This window comes from Pinus tabuliformis, chromosome 6 (genome assembly GCF_031772625.1).
Source record: "Pinus tabuliformis cultivar Carrire ecotype Pingquan chromosome 6, CPIR1, whole genome shotgun sequence".
NCBI classification, from domain to species: Eukaryota; Viridiplantae; Streptophyta; class Pinopsida; order Pinales; family Pinaceae; genus Pinus; species Pinus tabuliformis.
This window is the reverse complement of record NC_142292.1, coordinates 1,138,489,596-1,138,507,664: the sequence shown is the minus strand read 5'-3', so window position 1 is coordinate 1,138,507,664 and position 18,069 is coordinate 1,138,489,596. Positions and strand designations below refer to the sequence as shown.

At 40.5% G+C, this 18,069-nt stretch overlaps 1 protein-coding gene across 1 annotated transcript in view; it reads right to left on the bottom strand.

The window, feature by feature from the left end:
- Window positions 1–267: 267 nt before the first annotated feature.
- The window catches only part of LOC149262880 (putative glycosyltransferase STELLO2), a 41,466-nt gene continuing 23,664 nt past the window's right edge, over window positions 268–18,069 (bottom strand). The window contains exons 2-3 of the mRNA XM_089425361.1: window positions 1,359–1,485; window positions 268–1,232 (exon numbers count right to left, since the gene is read on the bottom strand). Of these exons, the coding sequence (XP_089281487.1) occupies window positions 756–1,232; window positions 1,359–1,485 (604 nt within the window). The 3' untranslated portion in view covers window positions 268–755. The remainder of the gene's footprint in view (window positions 1,233–1,358; window positions 1,486–18,069) is intronic.

Here is an 18,069-nt window from a genome sequence, read left to right as displayed (position 1 = left end):
ATTGTTACTGTAGCATTTAAATGATCCTTGCCATTGATATGGAGGCTTTCATTGTAACACACTAAATTTAAGGCTATAGAGTTCAAGCAACTCGTTTTTCTGGACAGAAATCAAAATAACTTACAAGTTCTCTCTTTCCTTGTCCCTCTCAATAGCTATATCTCACGGTTCCAAGCAGTACAACATAGATCTCTTAGTTCCTCTGAATGCGAGAACAGTCAAGCATGTTGATCAGGTACTAATAATAGTTTAAATGAAGTCAACGACTGACGGAATTGGAATCTCAATAATTTAATACCAGAACCATGTAGTAGCTAATTACCTTCATCCTTGCAAAGGGAGGTGCATTGGAAAATCTTGAGACAAATTTTCACCAACAATTTAAAAAATCAAGCCTTTGGGCCAGTTACATTGAGCATAGCTCATTGGTAGGGAAGATAAATACATATGGGAAAGCGCTCAGCCTTTGACAGCATAAGCTCCATGAAACAATTGAGATTCAAAGCATGCACCCCCTTCCCCCCACCTCCACCCTTCAGAAAATCTTCAAGGCCCAAATATACAGTAGCTGATCTCTTTGGCATGGTGAACATATATATGAGAAAAAAATCCTTAGCATCATAATGGTGCTTTAAGAGGACAACACTCACCCACTGTTGAGAAACCAAGTAAGAATTAAACAAGGTCCTCTTCAACTGAAAACTCCAGAGGTAGGTTACCGGCCAGTTATTATTTTGTCAGCTGCAGCATCAGTTTCAGAGCACCTCTAAAAGGAGAGGATCGCCCAAAGACATTGCTTTAAGCAATCGCACAAAATCAGACTCATTTGACACCTTCCAAGGGTTCACAGCATGCACTTCCGCTGAATAATAGCTCAAAGAATTAGAAGCTTCACCTCTCTTATATATAGTCTTGCTTAGGGCATCAGTATCAAACTTATCAGGTGTCTCCATTGAAAGGAAAAACAGAGGTACTGCAACCTCATGGTGAAGGCTTAAATCACCAACGAGAGAAACAAGATCTACAAAGTCTCCAACAAACTGTCGAGGAACATAAAATATTTCAGAACTGCAGACCACAAAACTTTTCTCATCCATGCTTTCTCTGTATTTAATCTGAAAGTGGACAGGCAACTCATTCAAAACCTTCTTAATAATTTCTCGACCACCATTTTTGAAATACCATTCCGTGCTATTGGAATCTATATTCGCTGTTGCCCAAGATGAAGAAACCTGATGCAGTACATATCGCACAATCAATAAGAAACAACCTGACTTTTACAACACAGCAACCAAAGGAAAATCAAAAGCAAATATCAGTTCCAAAGAGACTGGAAGAGAGAAAACAATAAAAATAACCTTGTGTGTAATCCAGAGCCTGGTTTTATCAGCTTGGAGGAGATTCCAGTAGTTGAGTATTGTGTCATCCCTGAGAAACATAAATCCATCTGCATTTGCGTACCTTTCAAATATTTTAGGTAGGACTCTGCAAATACAGAGAATCCCACTCAGTGTATATACTATATCATAGCATCCATGACGAAAAATCTTTGCCACTGACATCACATATTATTAGTCTAGCCTGCATGAAATGTATTAAGCGCAAACAATCTCCCTAAGCAAAGTCTTTCAGTAGAAATCACATAAGAAAAATTATGTCTCTACCTTGCTCTCTATTTAAGCTTTTGCCATGGTCTGCCTCTCCATCTGGTCCTGATGATGAACCACACTTGTTGGTTTGAAACACATCGGCCAAAAATTTCTCTTATGTGATTTCTACCGAAAGACTTTGCTTAATTCATTATGGATCACAGAAGCTTGAATACAGAAATCTCCCTGATGTTAAACAAACAAAGGCTACTTTATGTGCGAAACAATTCACGAGTAACCAACACAATTTAGAGGACTCTATTAAATAAGAATATAAGGAGCAACATATTTCATTGGGTATTCTTGATTTCAAGGAATTTGGGCCTCAGTCATAAACCAACGATCAAAATAAAGTTTACAACAACAGAGAAAAGACAAACCACCAGAGTGGACATTGGGTTACTGAATATTTAGCAAGAATCTAGACTTCACAAAAAGTAACAGCAAACCCTACAAACCATTACAATAGAGGAAACACAGCCTTCAATCATAAAAAGAAAAGAAATCACAAAAGTAACAGCAAACCCTACAAACCATTACAATAGAGGAAACACAGCCTTCAATCATAAAAAGAAAAGAAATCACAATACATAGGCAATATATGCCTGGAGAGAAGTGACACGAGGCCAAGGATCCAATCCACATTTTCTAAGCATGGCTGTTATAATCTTATATTATGGAAAGGCCAAATCCTCTCTCCCCGACTACTTTCAAATTAGCAACTTAAAACATGAATTCCGCTTCCAAATCCCTACCATTTCTACAAAAGCAACAAGTTTACCATCATATAGTCCCTAATCTTGAGTGATCTGCACAAATGTTCTTTTCCTAAGACCACAAACAAAGTGAAACTTCCGCCATGACCAAGTCCCTACTGACTTGTAGAATCTGAAATTAACAGCATATGTGCAGCCGACAACAGAATGTACATGCAAATATACTTATATTTACGCCGATAGGCATCTCTTCTTGAAAATGTTCATGCCAACTTTTGTCTACCCTTTTTGTCTTGTGATGACATCTATTTTCGCATGTCTGAGATTGTGTTTCGTTAATTTTCCTTTTCATGGGCGGAATTTCTATCAATAATGGGGATACCTCGTTCAATGCCTAAAATTTATAAAGATAATTTGTCTGGACTTCAATTTCCACTGCCTGTGCATGGCTGCAATTTCCCATACGACCACATAGGTTGAATGGCTATCAGTAATGTGGGTACCTTATTAAATGTTCAAATTCTCGCATTTTGATTAAGGATCCATATGCACATTTAGTTGGGCTTTGGTCTGGAGTTATGCTATAAAGGATTTGTCTCAGAATTAATAATCCTGTACAGGACACTGTCAGCCATGAAACTTCAGGGAAATCTTACACCTGATATCAGTCATCTTACTGAACTCCAAACACTGCAAGTCGCTTACGTCTTATAGAAAAGATATATGAATGAGTCTAATGTATTGCTGAGTTCATCCATGAACATCTTCTCTGGGCACTGCAGGGATTTATCATACAACGGGCAGCTGATTGTAGTCCCAAGGTTACTTGGGAGTGGGAACGAAAACGGGGAGTGGGAGTGGGAGCGGGAGCGGGAGCGACATTTTCATAAGTTCCCGGTTCGGGAGCGAATTTTTATATAATATATATTTTTTATATTTTGATGCATATATGTCAACAAAAGCATGTAGAATGATGAATTAGATATAAAAAGCATAAAAACATAGATTGAACCATATAACATCAATCATCTAGAAGTTATAATCTTCATCAACCACGTCCAAAAGTTAGTAACATACAACATATCCAGTCTCATGATTCATCAATCTTAAAGTTTCAAGCTTTCAAAATTCAATATATAACATTTATCATCATTGATCACCAAAGTTGTACTTGTAAGCTAAGTGTAACCATTACAACAAAGAATATCTAACATGAAATGAAATGTTATAAAATGAAATGAAATGAAACAACTTTCAACTTTCACGAAGCATCATATTCATAATTCATTACCAATGAGTTATAATTGCCAACTTCAAACTTCAAACTTAAATTGTCATATATTGTTTACAAAAAATATCATAATAAATATGAAAGAGTCAACAGTTATAAAAACTACTAGAAACTAGAAAAGACAAGTAAATCTATTATCTATTGCTAATGCTTGAGCCTCTTGCCGCCACGAGAAATGTCTAATTTTTAGTCTTATTGGAAAATCAGGATCTTTGTCATTAACATCACCCTCTAAGCATTAACACAAGATAGAAAAAACACAGCATGTCAAGTCAATATTTTATTTGAGTGATGGGTACAATTTAAGTAGGGTCGTGATAGGGGAGTTCGACAACCAATGTCACGAACACACATAGAGGAATTGGTTCTCTTGATTAAATATGAGTTCCATAACCTAGTACATGACAAAATTCAATGGAAACATTGCAATACCCCCAATCCTGAAATCCTGAAAAACTGGTAAGTCTGCTGCATTTTGAATGAGATCTAAAATCCTACTTTCTCCATATGAAATGCAATGAGATCGGAACCACTCTCAAACATCCTGAGTCATTTCATGGTAATGTTAAAAATTTAAGACATTACCATGAATCGCATATCAATACTAGGGCCATAGGCTTGATCATTAGGTTGCCCACTCAAAAATTATTTGTTTCTTTGAAAAAAATTGCATTTGGAATGTTACTGCGAAAAAAATTGCAAAAAAGACTAGGGAGCAAAAATTTCGCTCTCGGGGTCACTCCTGAAATTCGCTCCCTGGGAGAGCGATTTCAGAAGCGCGCTCCGAGAGTGGGTTCGAGGGGGGGAGCCACTCCAACGCAACCCTGGAGTGGAACGCTTCCACATACCATAGGAAGCTAGACTAACTTGCAAAGCCTATGAGTGTACTAACCTTACTCATCATCAAGTATTAAAGCACTGGCACAAACTTAGACTAGAATACCCTGTAATATTGATGATGATAAGTTCTTCAATCGGATTGCAATTAAACAGTGATTTTCTGCAGTGAAACATGAATCTTCGATCACTCGTGATTAATCGCGAGTCAAACTCTGCTCTTCCCTCAAACAATCCAATTCAACTCTAGGCAAGTCAAACTCGCGTTGACTGAGTTTGACTCATGGTCAACGCGAGTTTGACTCACGAATCACCAATTAATTGCGATTTAGGCGACTAAGATGATTTTCAGCCCTCGAATCGGCAAACACAGGTTTTAACTTTTAGTGTTGCCACATTGTTTTTCGCGTGGTTTAGTTAGTTTAAAAATTAGACGTCAATCCTATTAGCCCTGAGGTGCAGTGCTGCTATTTTGAAGACTAAAGGAGGAAAATGGTCTATTTTCAGAGCGCATGAAAACATGCACAAATGCGCAAAAGCCCCCAAAAACCTAGCTTTCCGTCCATATGCGCCCCTTTACACATTTTTCGAGGTCGTCCCATACGTTCATGTCCCTCGTCGTCGATCTTCCCATTGATCTGATGGTCCACACTTCATCCGACCAACATTATACGCTCACCCGCTTCGACCAATCACCACCGTTAGATCATTTCCACCAGATCTAACGGCTATTGCGCATATCGCTCGGGCAAACAAGAGAGAGGGATACCCGCCCGATAAAGCGGTTTCCTCTCTCTCCTCCACTGCTACGTGGCGCTCAATGAATGGAATCGGGCGGGCTCCGACCTTTACCACTTACCGCTCGATATAAACCATTTCCGCTTGAGTAAACCGCTCCCGGGCGTTATCCTTCGAGCACCTCCTCCGCCTGATAGCTGTTCAATCTACCCATCTAAGATTTGACGGCTCGGACTTATTCCGCTCCCGCCACAACTTCAAGCCTCCGGCGATTGATCTCCTCCGCCCATTCCTCCCGATCCAATAGCCCCCGTACCCCACTTCCCACCAGTCACCCGGGGAGGAAATTTGTTGGCTTTGTCAGTGTTTTTGACAATCGGATAGTTGAACTGAAATAACAAAATGCATGGCCAAAAGGGGAAAAAAGAACAACATGATGCAGCCGAACCAACAGAAATGATCATGGAACATCGTTGGCACGAGCGAACCACCTAACAACGCGACGAAATTACCAGAATTTGATTACTGTGTTTGTTAGAAACAGAGTTCTCTAAGCTCATGTTTGTCTAGTGATGGCATCAAGTAGTTAGAAAACAGAGGGGATAGATTAAAACATCTCGAGCTTTAGAGAGTTCGGAAGTATTGTAAAAAGCCTATAAATGGCTGAAAGTTCGAGATAATAAGGGTTCAACTTTTGGAGGCTATGGATAGTATGTTCCTCCCAGCGTCTCATCTTCATTCCAGTAATACAAGCTTCTTTTGATGTTACATGTTCAATTGCCATCTTCTCCTCTGTTCTAAGCTTGCACTTGAATAGGTTATTCATGTTTTCTTCTGTGTATAATGCCAAATAACTGTCATCTTATCTGTGCGTTGATAAATTAGATTTGCAAGCTTCATTTACTTTCTGTAGCTAGCCATTCATATGTGTGTATGTATATATCTACTGGTACAGTTAGGATTCTCCATCTATCCATTGAATCTATAAACTATTGAGCATTAGGGGTCGAAAACCTTGTCAAGTTGAGGGTGTTCATGCATGTCTTGAGTGAAAACAGAGTTGAAACAGTCATCTGACTTGATCCAAACCCCAATCCATTCCAATAGTTCAAAGAACGATATTGAAGATTTATATGTTACCAAGCATCTCCGAGCTACAACCTAGGAGAGTTTCCTGGAGTGCTAACATAATTGGCGTCGTTGCCGAGGAGAGGAGACTGAAGCTCGGCTTCCCTGGGAGACACCACAAATCCAGCTTTGATGATAGACAAAGTCTGGACACTATTTGGGTTGTAGTCATCTATCTGGCGACTCTACTGGAGGCCGAACCTCTTGGTGACTCCACTCCATAGTTCTGGCTCAGTTTGTGAGGCATACTCGGAGAAATCCCCAAAAGCCACACGCTGACCTAGTACCTGACCCTGAAAAATTCATCAAAGAAAGAAAGGCATTGCAGAAAGGAGCATCAGGTTCAGGTAGCTTTGAACAATATGCTATATCTCTTCAAGAAAATCCTGTAATAGAACAAATACATGTTGAGAGTATAGCGTCTAATACTAGCAGTGAATAAAAAATCTCAGAGATTCATAGAGCTCCTTATTCTTTAGGTTCTTCTTTCGTTGTAAGCCCAAAGGAAGCCTCTCCTCCTATCCATCATACTCCTTTAGTCCTATCAAGCACTCCTCAACCCTCTGTCATTCAGACTTCCAGTACCCTTATAGCCACCACAGCTATGGCAGCACCACAAGCACCTACCAAAATAGAAAGAATCATAGCTGCTAGGTATGGACCTCTAGTACTGCCCACTCCTTTGAATGCCATGCCTACTGGAGAATATCAGAAGTATATGCCTAAGTTCACTAGGATTGAAGGTGTTACAGCTGAAGAACATCTTGAATCATTCTATAGCTATGCTGATAACCTAGACATTAGTGAAGTTGATGTATGGATGAGAATCTTTGTCCAAAGTCTAGATGGAGAGGTTAGAAAATGGTTCAGAGAACTGACCCCAAGGTCTATAGCAGATATTGAGGCTTTAAATGATGCATTCCTAAAGCATTGGGGGGATAAAAAGGATCTACTCTACTACCACACCGAGTTTGGGAACTTAAAGAGGAAAAATGTGAGTTGTTGTCTGATTTTAATAAGAGATTTAACCGCATGTACAGCAAGATACCAGCTGAAGTAAAACCCACCACTACCTCTGCTAAACTCACCTATCCCAGTGCCTTTGATTCTGACTTCTGTCTACTGTTGAGGGAGAGACGATGTGCTACCTTGGCTGATATGCAGGATGCAGCCTTGGAAGTAGAATCAAACATCATGGCTGCAGAAAAGCTCAAGGGGAATGCTGATAGAAGGAGACAGGGGGTGAATCTTCATCATCTTCAGATCCCAAGATAGATAAAATGACCAAGATGATAGTCATTAGCCTCTAAAATCTCCAAATTAAAGGTTGAGCAGCACCCTGGGAAAGGAAGAGTTCCTAATACCTTTGCTCTTAGAAATCCAAATCCATATAGAAGAGCTAATGAGCAGTTGCAGATTTTGCAAAGAAGCAAAGATGCCAATGAAGACCAAAGGGTGAAGACCCCTTTCCAAAATGTAGTCATGGAAGAAGAGCAGTTTGAAGAAGATGATGAGATCCATTGTCTGGAAGACAAAGGTAGTGCCTCCTTTTTTACCTTAGCTGCCTATGAAAAGTCATTATTCAATGACCAGATCAACCAAGAGTGGGATGGTGGAGCTGTTCTGCAAACTGATGATCAACACAGATATGATCTGAGGTCGAAGATGAATAATGCCAAGGAAACTCATGTTCAGAGAGCTGTTGTCCCTGCAATACAACAAGCTAATAAGCAGAAACGACCGACAGTTGATCCCATCATCCTCAAAGCTCCAGCTCACGAGGTAAGAGGCCTTGACAAGTCTCCTTCTCCTTTCAATTTTGAATCAGAAATTCAGAAGCTAAGCATACCTATACCTCTGATTGAACTAGTGAAGAATGAGTCCTTCAAGAGATCTATCCTCGAGGCCCTTGAGCCTAAAGCCATCCAAGCCTCCATTGACTATGTAAATTTGCAAGACAACAAACTAGTTGTTGTTCTCAGCCCAATGATTGAAAATTGTGATGACAGCTCCCCATCATTTTATGTCTCTTTGACTATTCATGACAAAATCCTTCACAACTACCTTCTGGACACAGGAGCCAGCCATAATCTAATGCCCAAGGTTGTCATGGATGAGTTGGGTCTTAACATTACCAAGTATCATGACTTGTTTTCTTTTGACTCTAGAAAAGTGAAATGTTTGGGATTAATCAAAAACCTAGCCATCACCTTGTCTCAACTGCCCATGAAGAGCATGATGATGGATATTGTGGTAGCAGATGTACCCCCCAAGTTTGGCATGTTGTTTTCCAGAGGTTGGATCAAGAGATTAGGTGGAACATTACAAAATGATCTGTCCTATGCTACTATCCTAGTTTTTGGAGGTGAGAGTAGGAGATTATACAGAGAAGCTCAGTTGGCTTATATCATCAATGATGAAAGGAATCCCACTAATCATCCCATCTATGCTGTCGACACTGATTTTGGAGCCTGTATTCTTTAGATTGAAGAATCCCAATTGGCCTCCATGCAGCTTAGAAAACCGGTTTGGCAGATCACAGAGAAAGAAGGCCCACAAATTTGAGACATGTTCTTTGATGGAGCTTGCTCTAAGGAAGTTGCAGGGGCAGGTGTAGTCCTTGTGTCCCCCACACAGGAATGCATTCATTTACCTTTCAAGTTAACTTTTCAAGTCACAAATAACATAGCAGAGTACGAAGCCTTGCTATTGGGCTTAAACGCTGCTAAAGAAATGGGCATCAAAGGTCTGAAGGTGTTTGGAGATGCAGACCTTATCATTCAGCAGGTGAACAAAACTTTCCAAGCAAAGCATCTAAGGCTGAAAGCATACAGAGATGAAGTATGGAAGCTCAAGGGTTCTTTTAATAGTTTCAGCATTTCTTGCATCCCTAGAATGAAGAACCAGCTTGTTGATTCCCTTGCGGTGTCTGCTAGCACGTTTATTCCTCATTTGCCTCCTAAATTCACTTATGAAGTTCAGGTGAAATATAGACCATCCCTGCCTGACAATGTCAAATACTAAAAAGTTTTTGAAGATGATGATGAAATTAATAGATTTTTACAAGTCATTGATGAATTTTCTGATGCACATTGACCAAGAAAACGAAACCACTAAAAAATGCAACTAGTCTAAGCTAAAAGACGAGATTGGTCAGGATACCATTGTTCAACTGCCTAGTAACCATATACCCAAAGGATTGGTGCCCCTAGAGAAGTTGTTTGATCATAATGATGTACCTCATAAGCCTGCCAAAAAAGAAAATGAGTCTGTAGTTCATATAGACATAATGTAGCGAGTCCAGCCCATCCAAAGTACATAATTTGTCCACTCACTTATCTTTTGCCCAAAGTTCTGAGTATTGCACCCTGATGAAACAATTTGCTGATATTTTTGCTTGGGAGTACAGTGATCTTAGGACCGATGACACCAACATCATTCAACATAAGATTCCACTGGAGAAGAACACCATTCCTTTTAAGCAGAAATTAAGACCTATCAGCCCTCTCTTATTGCCTTCAATTGAAAAGGAAATCAAGAAGCTGTTGGATGCCAAGATCATAGTTCCCCTAAGGTATTCAAAGTGGATAGCTAACCTTGTGGTAGTAAGAAAGAAGAATGGAGAAATCAGGCTTTGTGTTGACTTCAGGAATATGAACAAATGCTCTAAAAAGACAACTACCCCCTGCCTAAGATGGAACACTTGCTGCAAAAAGTTTCAGGGGCTAGAGTCATGTCTTTCTTAGATGGATTTTCAGGTTACAATCAGGTTGTTGTACATCCAGAAGATCAGGAAAAGACCGCCTTCACTACAGATTGGGGCACTTTCATGTACTCCAAGATGTCTTTTGGACTGATGAATGTTGGGGCTACTTTTCAGAGGGCCATGGACATAGCCATTATGGGAGAGAAGGACAAGTTTGTCCTTATTTACTTTGATGACATAACAGTCTTTTCCAGCAATCACAAGGACCATTTGCAACATTTGAAGAAGGTGTTTCTAAAGTGCAGACAGTTTGGAATTTCTATGAACCCAAAAAAGTCACAGTTTTCTCTAGAAGAAGGCAAACTTCTAGGACATATTGTTTTTGCTGAAGGTGTGGAGATCGATCTAGCAAGAGTTCAAGCAATTCAGACATTGTCCATCCCAAGGTCAAAAAGAGACATTCAATCTTTCTTGGGTAAGATTAACTTTGTCAAGAGGTTTATTCCAAACTTTGCAGAGCTAGTGAAACATATCAATTCCATACTGAAGAAAGGATTAGAAATAAAATGGGCTGATGGTGCAAGAAGCTCTTTTGAAGCCATCAAACAAGCTATCATGGAAGCTCCCACTCTAATCAATCCAAATTATACCAAGGAATTTTATATCTTCTCTTTTGCCTCTTATGATACATTTGCAGCAATTCTATTGCAGAAAAATGATGAAGGTGTAGATTCAACAAAACTCTAAGGAATGTTGAACTAAGGTATGACCTTATTGAAAAACAAGCTTATTCTCTCGTAAAATCTTTAAAGGCATTCAGAATTTATATTCTGCATTCCAAAGTGGTTGTGTATGTACCTTCAGCCTCAGTAAAAGATGTCCTAACTCAGCCAGATATTGATGGAAAGAGAGCTAAATGGATTACAAAATTCATAGAGTTCAACATAGAGGCAAAGCCCACCAAGCTTGTCAAAGGTCAGGGCTTGGCTGAGCTTATGGCCTAGGAAAATTGCAATTTGTTAAACATCAATTGCATGGGTTCAAATTTAGATGGTGAGCGGACAGAGGAAGCAACAAAAGAGCAAGAGCAGAATCAGTCTTTGGCTAAAAATCTAGCCACCTGTGAATGGTATTCCACTGTAGTTCATTTTTTGCAAAAATTAGAAGTCCCTCGAGGGCTTTAGCTCAAGTCAAACCCGGGCCATTAAGCTTAGATCAGCCAAATTCTGCATTAATAAAAACCTACTTTATTGGAGAGACCCATCAGGGATCCTCTTGAGATGTCTAGACAAAGGACAATCTGTGGAAGTCATGCAACAGTTCAATTCTAGCATTTGTGAAGGGCATCATTATGGGAAAACCACAGCCCACAAGATCTTGAGAGTTAGGTATTATTGGCTTACTCTGTTCTCTGATGTGTTTTCTTTTGTGAAGTCTTGTGACAAATGTCAGAGGTTTGCAGGAAGACAGCAGCTAAAATCTCTGCCCTTGAAGCCAGTGCACACCAATGGTCCCTTCCAGTAGTGGGGCTTGGACTTCATAGGTGAGATCAATCCACATTCCAGTGGCCAGCACAAATGGATCTTGGTAGCCACTGATTATTTCACCAAATGGATTGAGGCTATACCCACTAAAATTGCTAATCATCAGGTTATCATAAAGTTCTTGAATGAGAATATTTTCACTAGATTTGGTTGCCCAACCAAACTACTCACTGATAATGTAGCAACTTTCAGGGCAGAAGAATTGGTGGAAATGTGTGAATCCATGGGCATTCAATTGGTGCATTCTACCTCATATTATTTCACCAAATGGATTGAGGCTATACCCACTAAAATTGCTAATCATCAGGTTATCATAAAGTTCTTGAATGAGAATATTTTCACTAGATTTGGTTGCCCAACCAAACTACTCACTGATAATGTAGCAACTTTCAGGGCAGAAGAATTGGTGGAAATGTGTGAATCCATGGGCATTCAATTGGTGCATTCTACCTCATATTATCCTCAAGGCAATGGCCTCGCAGAATCATCTAACAAAAGTCTTGTGAGGATAATCAAAAAACTGTTGGAGGACAACAAAAAGAGCTAGCATTCCAAGTTGAAGTTTTCACTGTGGCAGTGTTGCACGAAGCGCCCCCCCCCCCCCCTCGGGTTCCAAGCCCCGAAGGGCGTCCCGTACGGAAGCGCAAAGGAAGCTTGGCCGGAAGCGGCACTTCCGAATTCGGAAGCGCCGCTTCGGCTTTTTTAGCCGCTTCTGGAAATTTGGAAGCGTTGTACGAAAGCACCGCTTCCATGCCTCCGAAACGCGCTTCGTACGGCGCTTCGGGCCTTAGAAGCGTGGCGCTTCGGAGGAGGAAGCGCATGCTTCCCGTACACTTCGGGCAAGAAGGCCGCGCGCAAGGGAAAAAGACATTTTTTTTTTTTTTTAAGTTATGTTAACTTAGCATAAAGGGGGTGGGTTAGGGCGAGGTTAGGGTGAGGTTAGAGTGAGGTTAAGGTGAGAATGACAAGAATAAAGCCCCCATTCATTCCTCATTTTCTCACTTTGACTTTATGAGAGTTGGAGAAGAGAAGAGAGGAGAGGAGAAGAGAAGAGAGGAGAGGAGAAGAGAAGGGAGGAAAGGAGAGGAGAGGAGAAGAGAGGAGAGCTTGGAGGAGTGAAGAAGGAGGAGCTAGGAGAAGGAGGAGAAGCTTGGAACGAGAGCTTGGAGGACTTCATCTACAAGAGCTAAAGAGGTAAGTTCAAACCCCAAACTCCCTTATTTTTTTGACAATTTTTTTGTATTTTTCTCCTCCCTCTCCTACTCTTTCCCATTGTTTCTACTTGCTCCTTTATTTACAGGTTGTCCACCACCTATATCCATATTCCAAGATGATGTTCTTTTGGCTTCTTTGTATCATTCCACTCTTGGTTTTAATAATGGCAAGGGGGAATAGGAATAGAAGGGAAGAAACAGAAGAAGACAGTGGTCCCAATATGAGTGACCCAATGTATGATGAGGAGGAAGGGGATGAACCTGAAGGGGACACTGAAACACAAGATGGGAAAGCTACATCAACACCCTTGTGCAACTACGTGACCAAACTTGATGGGGGAAAGGGTGGTGGATCTTACAAATTTGTGTGCCCTCATGGTTGTCATGCAGGAAAACCATATTGTGGTTCATATACCCGTCTGAGGAGGCATCTTTGTGGAGTGTTGGATAGTGATGGAAAAAAGGGTCCTATGGGGGTACAAATTTTCCCAAACATTTCAACTGAAGAAAGAAGAAAATACATCCAAATAGAGATGGTTGCACAACAAAAAAAACAAGAAACCAAAAACTCATTCTGAATCAAGTGCAACCTCTAAATTTGGTAGTTGCTCATCTCCTCATGGTACTTCTCCAAGCGCTAGGTAGAAGAACAATAGGGGATTTCCTTAATGTTGTTGGGAGGGATGATGTGAATGGAAAGATAGTCCGTTTTCTTTGTGCTTGCGGTGTACCATTCAATGTGCTTCGCTCTCCTTATTGGCATGAAATGGTAAAGGCCATCAATGAAGCCCCAAAAGGATACAAGGCCCCCAACTATGAGAAAGCTAGAACAGTGTTATTAGAAAGAAAAAAAGCTAAGGTTCAAAGAGCTTTGACACATTTTACAAATGAGTGGGTAGATTCTGGGGTATCCATTGTATCAGATGGGTGGACAAATATTAGAAACCAACATTTGATAAATGTTCTTGGTGTTTCTTCTAGTGGTGCAGTATTTATTACATGTCATGACTCCTCCATCACTGCATCGGCACAAAACATTGCAGATCTCCTATTGAAATCAATCAAAGATGTTGGTCCAAATAATGTGGTTCAAGTGATCACAGATAATGCAGCAAATTGTAAGGCAGCAAGAAAAATTAATGAGCGTACTCATCCACGCATCTTTTGGTCTGGGTGCCTGTTCACACATTGAACCTTTTGATGTATGATATTGTGAAACACAAAGAATGTGGGTGGATTGCTGAGGTTTACAGGAAAGGGAAGCAGCTCATTAAATTCATCACAGGGCATACAAGGGTAAACTACTTCTATGGCACTTACTCCAAGTTGCAGTTGCTTAAAATTGCAAAGACAAGATTTGCTAGTTATTACCTCACCTTTAGGCGGCTAGTGAAGGTGAGACAAGCTTTAACTAATCTGGTGTGTGCTGATTCATGGGATGAAATTAACACTGACATAGATGGTGCTAATGCAGTCAAGGACACTGTTCTTGACAGTTACTTTTGGGGACAGGTTAAATATGTTTTGCAATTCACCAAACCAATTTATTACATGATCAAGTTTGCATATTCAGATCGACCAGTAATTGTGGAGGTGTATGAGCAAATGGATAGCATGTTGGGGCAGATTAAAGACATTGTTGAGCCTAGAGATACCACCTTGTACAATTATATTCGTGTAGAGGTGTAAAACCGAAGGGAAATACTAAATGTTCCATTGCATGCATTAGCATATATTTTGACACCTAAATACTATCATCCATCATGGCTTTCAACACCAACACCTGGGGGGGAAGCAGGAGAAAACCACACCAAGACCAAGAGGTTCACAAAAAATATATGGCTGCATTGAGTAAATTAATCCCTGATGAGGAGGAGGTTGCATTGATATGGAGACAGGTGAGCAACTATACACTCAACACTGGTCCATTTGGGAGCATGCATGCAATTAAAGATCGAGAGACTTTTTTGCTCTTGAGTGGTGGAACATGCATGGAGGGGGTACTCCACTTCTACAGAGTTTGGCATTGCGGGTGCTATCACAGGTGGTAAACACTTCTTCTACAGAGAGGTGTTGGAGCTCTTATTCTTTCATCCACAGTGTTAAAAGGAACAGGTTGAGTTTAGACCGGGCAGAGAGCTTGGTTTATGTTCATTACAACTTGCGATTGTTGTCCCATTACTGTGAAGATGCAAAGTCTAATAAAGACTTGTTGATTTGGGACAAGAATCTAGAGGAGCCCAATTTGGAGGATGGAGTGTTGCGATTAGAGCAATTAGAGGATGCTCTTATCCAGGTATGTCCATTGTGGTATGAATTTTCCAATTTTCCCTGATAAAGCATTTCTCTAATTCATGTTTTTAATTTTTTTGTTAACTAGTGTTTTTTTTTTGCATGAATTTTTTGAGCGATTCAAGGATGATGATGATCGTGTTGATATGCCACCCCCACCCCCATCTGGTCCCTTGGTTCCTACTCCTAGGTTCCATGGTTCAACACCAACAGCAAGGGGTCTTCTTCATCTGTTTCAGTGCCACGACTTCCACAGGCACCATCTTCTTCATTGCCACCACATGGAGGCCCGCCGCCACGTTCTATTCGTGGTGGAAGGAGGAGAGATTAGTAGATATATTCACAATCTACTACTTTTTGTCATAGATTACTCATTAGACTTGTAGACTTGTGAATTTGAATTTTGAACCTTTTTGGCTTGGCAGTGACCAAGTGACATATTTTGTAAACATTATTATTTGAATTTTGGACATGACAAATGTTGACAGTTGCTCACTTGCTAGATAAATCATAATATGCTCTATGTTTTATGTTTTATAATATTCTTAAATGTTTTATGTTTTATAATATGCTTAAAAGTTTGATGTATGTTTGTAATAGCTAGAATATAGATGATTGTTGTACATACTAGTAACTACAATGGAATCATGGATACCATATCTATCTTGATTTATGCAAAAATATGAATGTTTTCATGTCTTCTACAATTAATTTGGTATTTGGGATGTTTGTTTTGAGTATAAATGCCAAAAAATAAAAATATACATATATATAGCAGACGCTTCCGCGGACGCTTCACTTCCTAGATTTTTGGAAAATGACGTTTCGGCGTCCCCGCTTCCAAAAAACGCTCCCGCTTCGTGCAACATTGCACTGTGGGATGACAAAGTTACCAACAAGAAGTCCATAGGAAATTCTCCATTTAAGCTGGTTTATGGCGCTGATGTTGTTTTTCCTATCCGGCTGATTCTCCTTGTGGCCAAATTCTTGCAAGAAGAACAGGATGAAGAGAATGACATGGCGAGGAGAATGAGTAACTTGGCTGAATTACAACAGATCAGAGAACCACTGGTTGAAAAGTCAAGAATTCATCAAAAGAAGATCAAAGAAACCTTTGGTAGAAAGGATAAAATGGACAGTTTTCAGGTTGGTGACTGGATTCTCAAATGGGATGCATTGAAGGAAAAGAAGGGCAACCATGGTAAATTTGATGCCTTATGGACGGGATCCTTTGTCATTGCTCAAGTTCAGATGAACAATACTTTCATTCTGCACAATTTGGAGGGGGAAGGTGTTTTTGATTGCCCAGTCAATGGGCGGTTTTTGAAATTTTACTTCATATGAGGCTTTAAGGCCTTAATATTGTAATAGGTTTTTTCAGTTTTTGTTTTCTATGCAAATAAACTCCATGCCCAATAGAACACTAGTAGATAAGTTTGTTTTGGTTGTTACTAGACAAGCAGTGGTCTACAGTTCTTGAAACCTCACAGGAAGGCTTTCATCCCTAGAAGGAGCCAGTGTTAGCCCTGAGATGCAGTGCTGCTATTTTGAAGACTAAAGGAGGGAAATGGTCTATTTTCAGAGCACATGAAAACATGCACTAATGCGTAAAAGCCCCCGAAAACGTTACCTTTTCGTCCATATGCGCCCCTTTGCACATTTCTCGAGGTCGTCCCATACCTTCGTGTCCCCCGCCGTCGATCTTCCCACTGATCTGACGATCCACACTTCATCCGACCAACGTTATACGCTCACCCGCTTCGACCAATCACCACCGTTAGATCATTTCCGCCAGATCTAACGACTATCGCGCATATCGCTCAGGCAAACAAGAGAGAGGGATACTCGCCCAATAAAGCGGTTTCCTCTCTCTCCTCCGCTGCTACGTGGCGCTCGATGAATGGAATCAGGCGGGCTCCGACCTTTACCACTTACCACCCGATGACCGCCCGATATAAACCATTTCCGCTTGAGTAAACCGCTCCTGGGCATTATCCTTCGAGCACCTCCTCCGCCCGATAGCCGTTTGATCTACCCATCTAAGATCTGACGGCTCGGACTTATTCCACTCCCACCACGACTTCAAGCCTTCAGCGATTGATCTCCTCCACCCATTCCTCCCGATCCAACGGCCCCCGTACCCCACTTCCCACCAGTCACCCGAGGAGGAAATTTGTTGGCTTTGTCAGTATTTTTGACAGTCAGACAGTTGAACTGAAATAACAGAATGCATGGCCGAAAGGGGAAAAACAACAATACAATGCAGCCGAACCAACAAAAATGATCATGGAACATCGCTGGCATGAGTGAACCACCTGACAACACGGCGAAATTACCAGAATTTGATTACCATGTTTGTTAGAAACAGAGCTCTCTGAGCTCATGTTTGTCTAGTTATGGCATCAAGTAGTTAGAAGACAGAGGGGATAGATTAAGACATCTCGAGCCTCAGAGAGTTCGAGAGTATTGTAAAAAGCCTATAAATGGCTGAAAGTTCAAAGTAATAGGGGTTCAACTTTTGGAGACTGTGGATACTTTGTTCCTCCCAGCGTCTCATCTTCATTCCAGTAATACAAGCTTCTTTTGCTGTTACATGTTCAATTGCCATCTTCTCCTTTGTTCTAAGCTTGCACTTGAATAGTTTATTCATGTTTTCCTCTGTGTCTAATGCCAGATAATTGTCATCTTATCTTTGCGTTGATAAATTAGATTTGCAAGCTTCATTTACTTTCTGTAGCTAGCCATTCATATGTGTTTATGTATGTATCTGCTAGTACAGTCAGGATTCTCCATCTATCCATTGAATCTATAAACTATTGAGCATTAGTGGTTGAAAGCCTTGTCAAGCTGAGGTGTTCATGCATGTCTTGAGTGAAAACAGAGTTGAAACAGTCATCTGACTTGATCCAAACCTCAATCCATTCCAATAGTTCAGAGAACGATATTGAAGATTT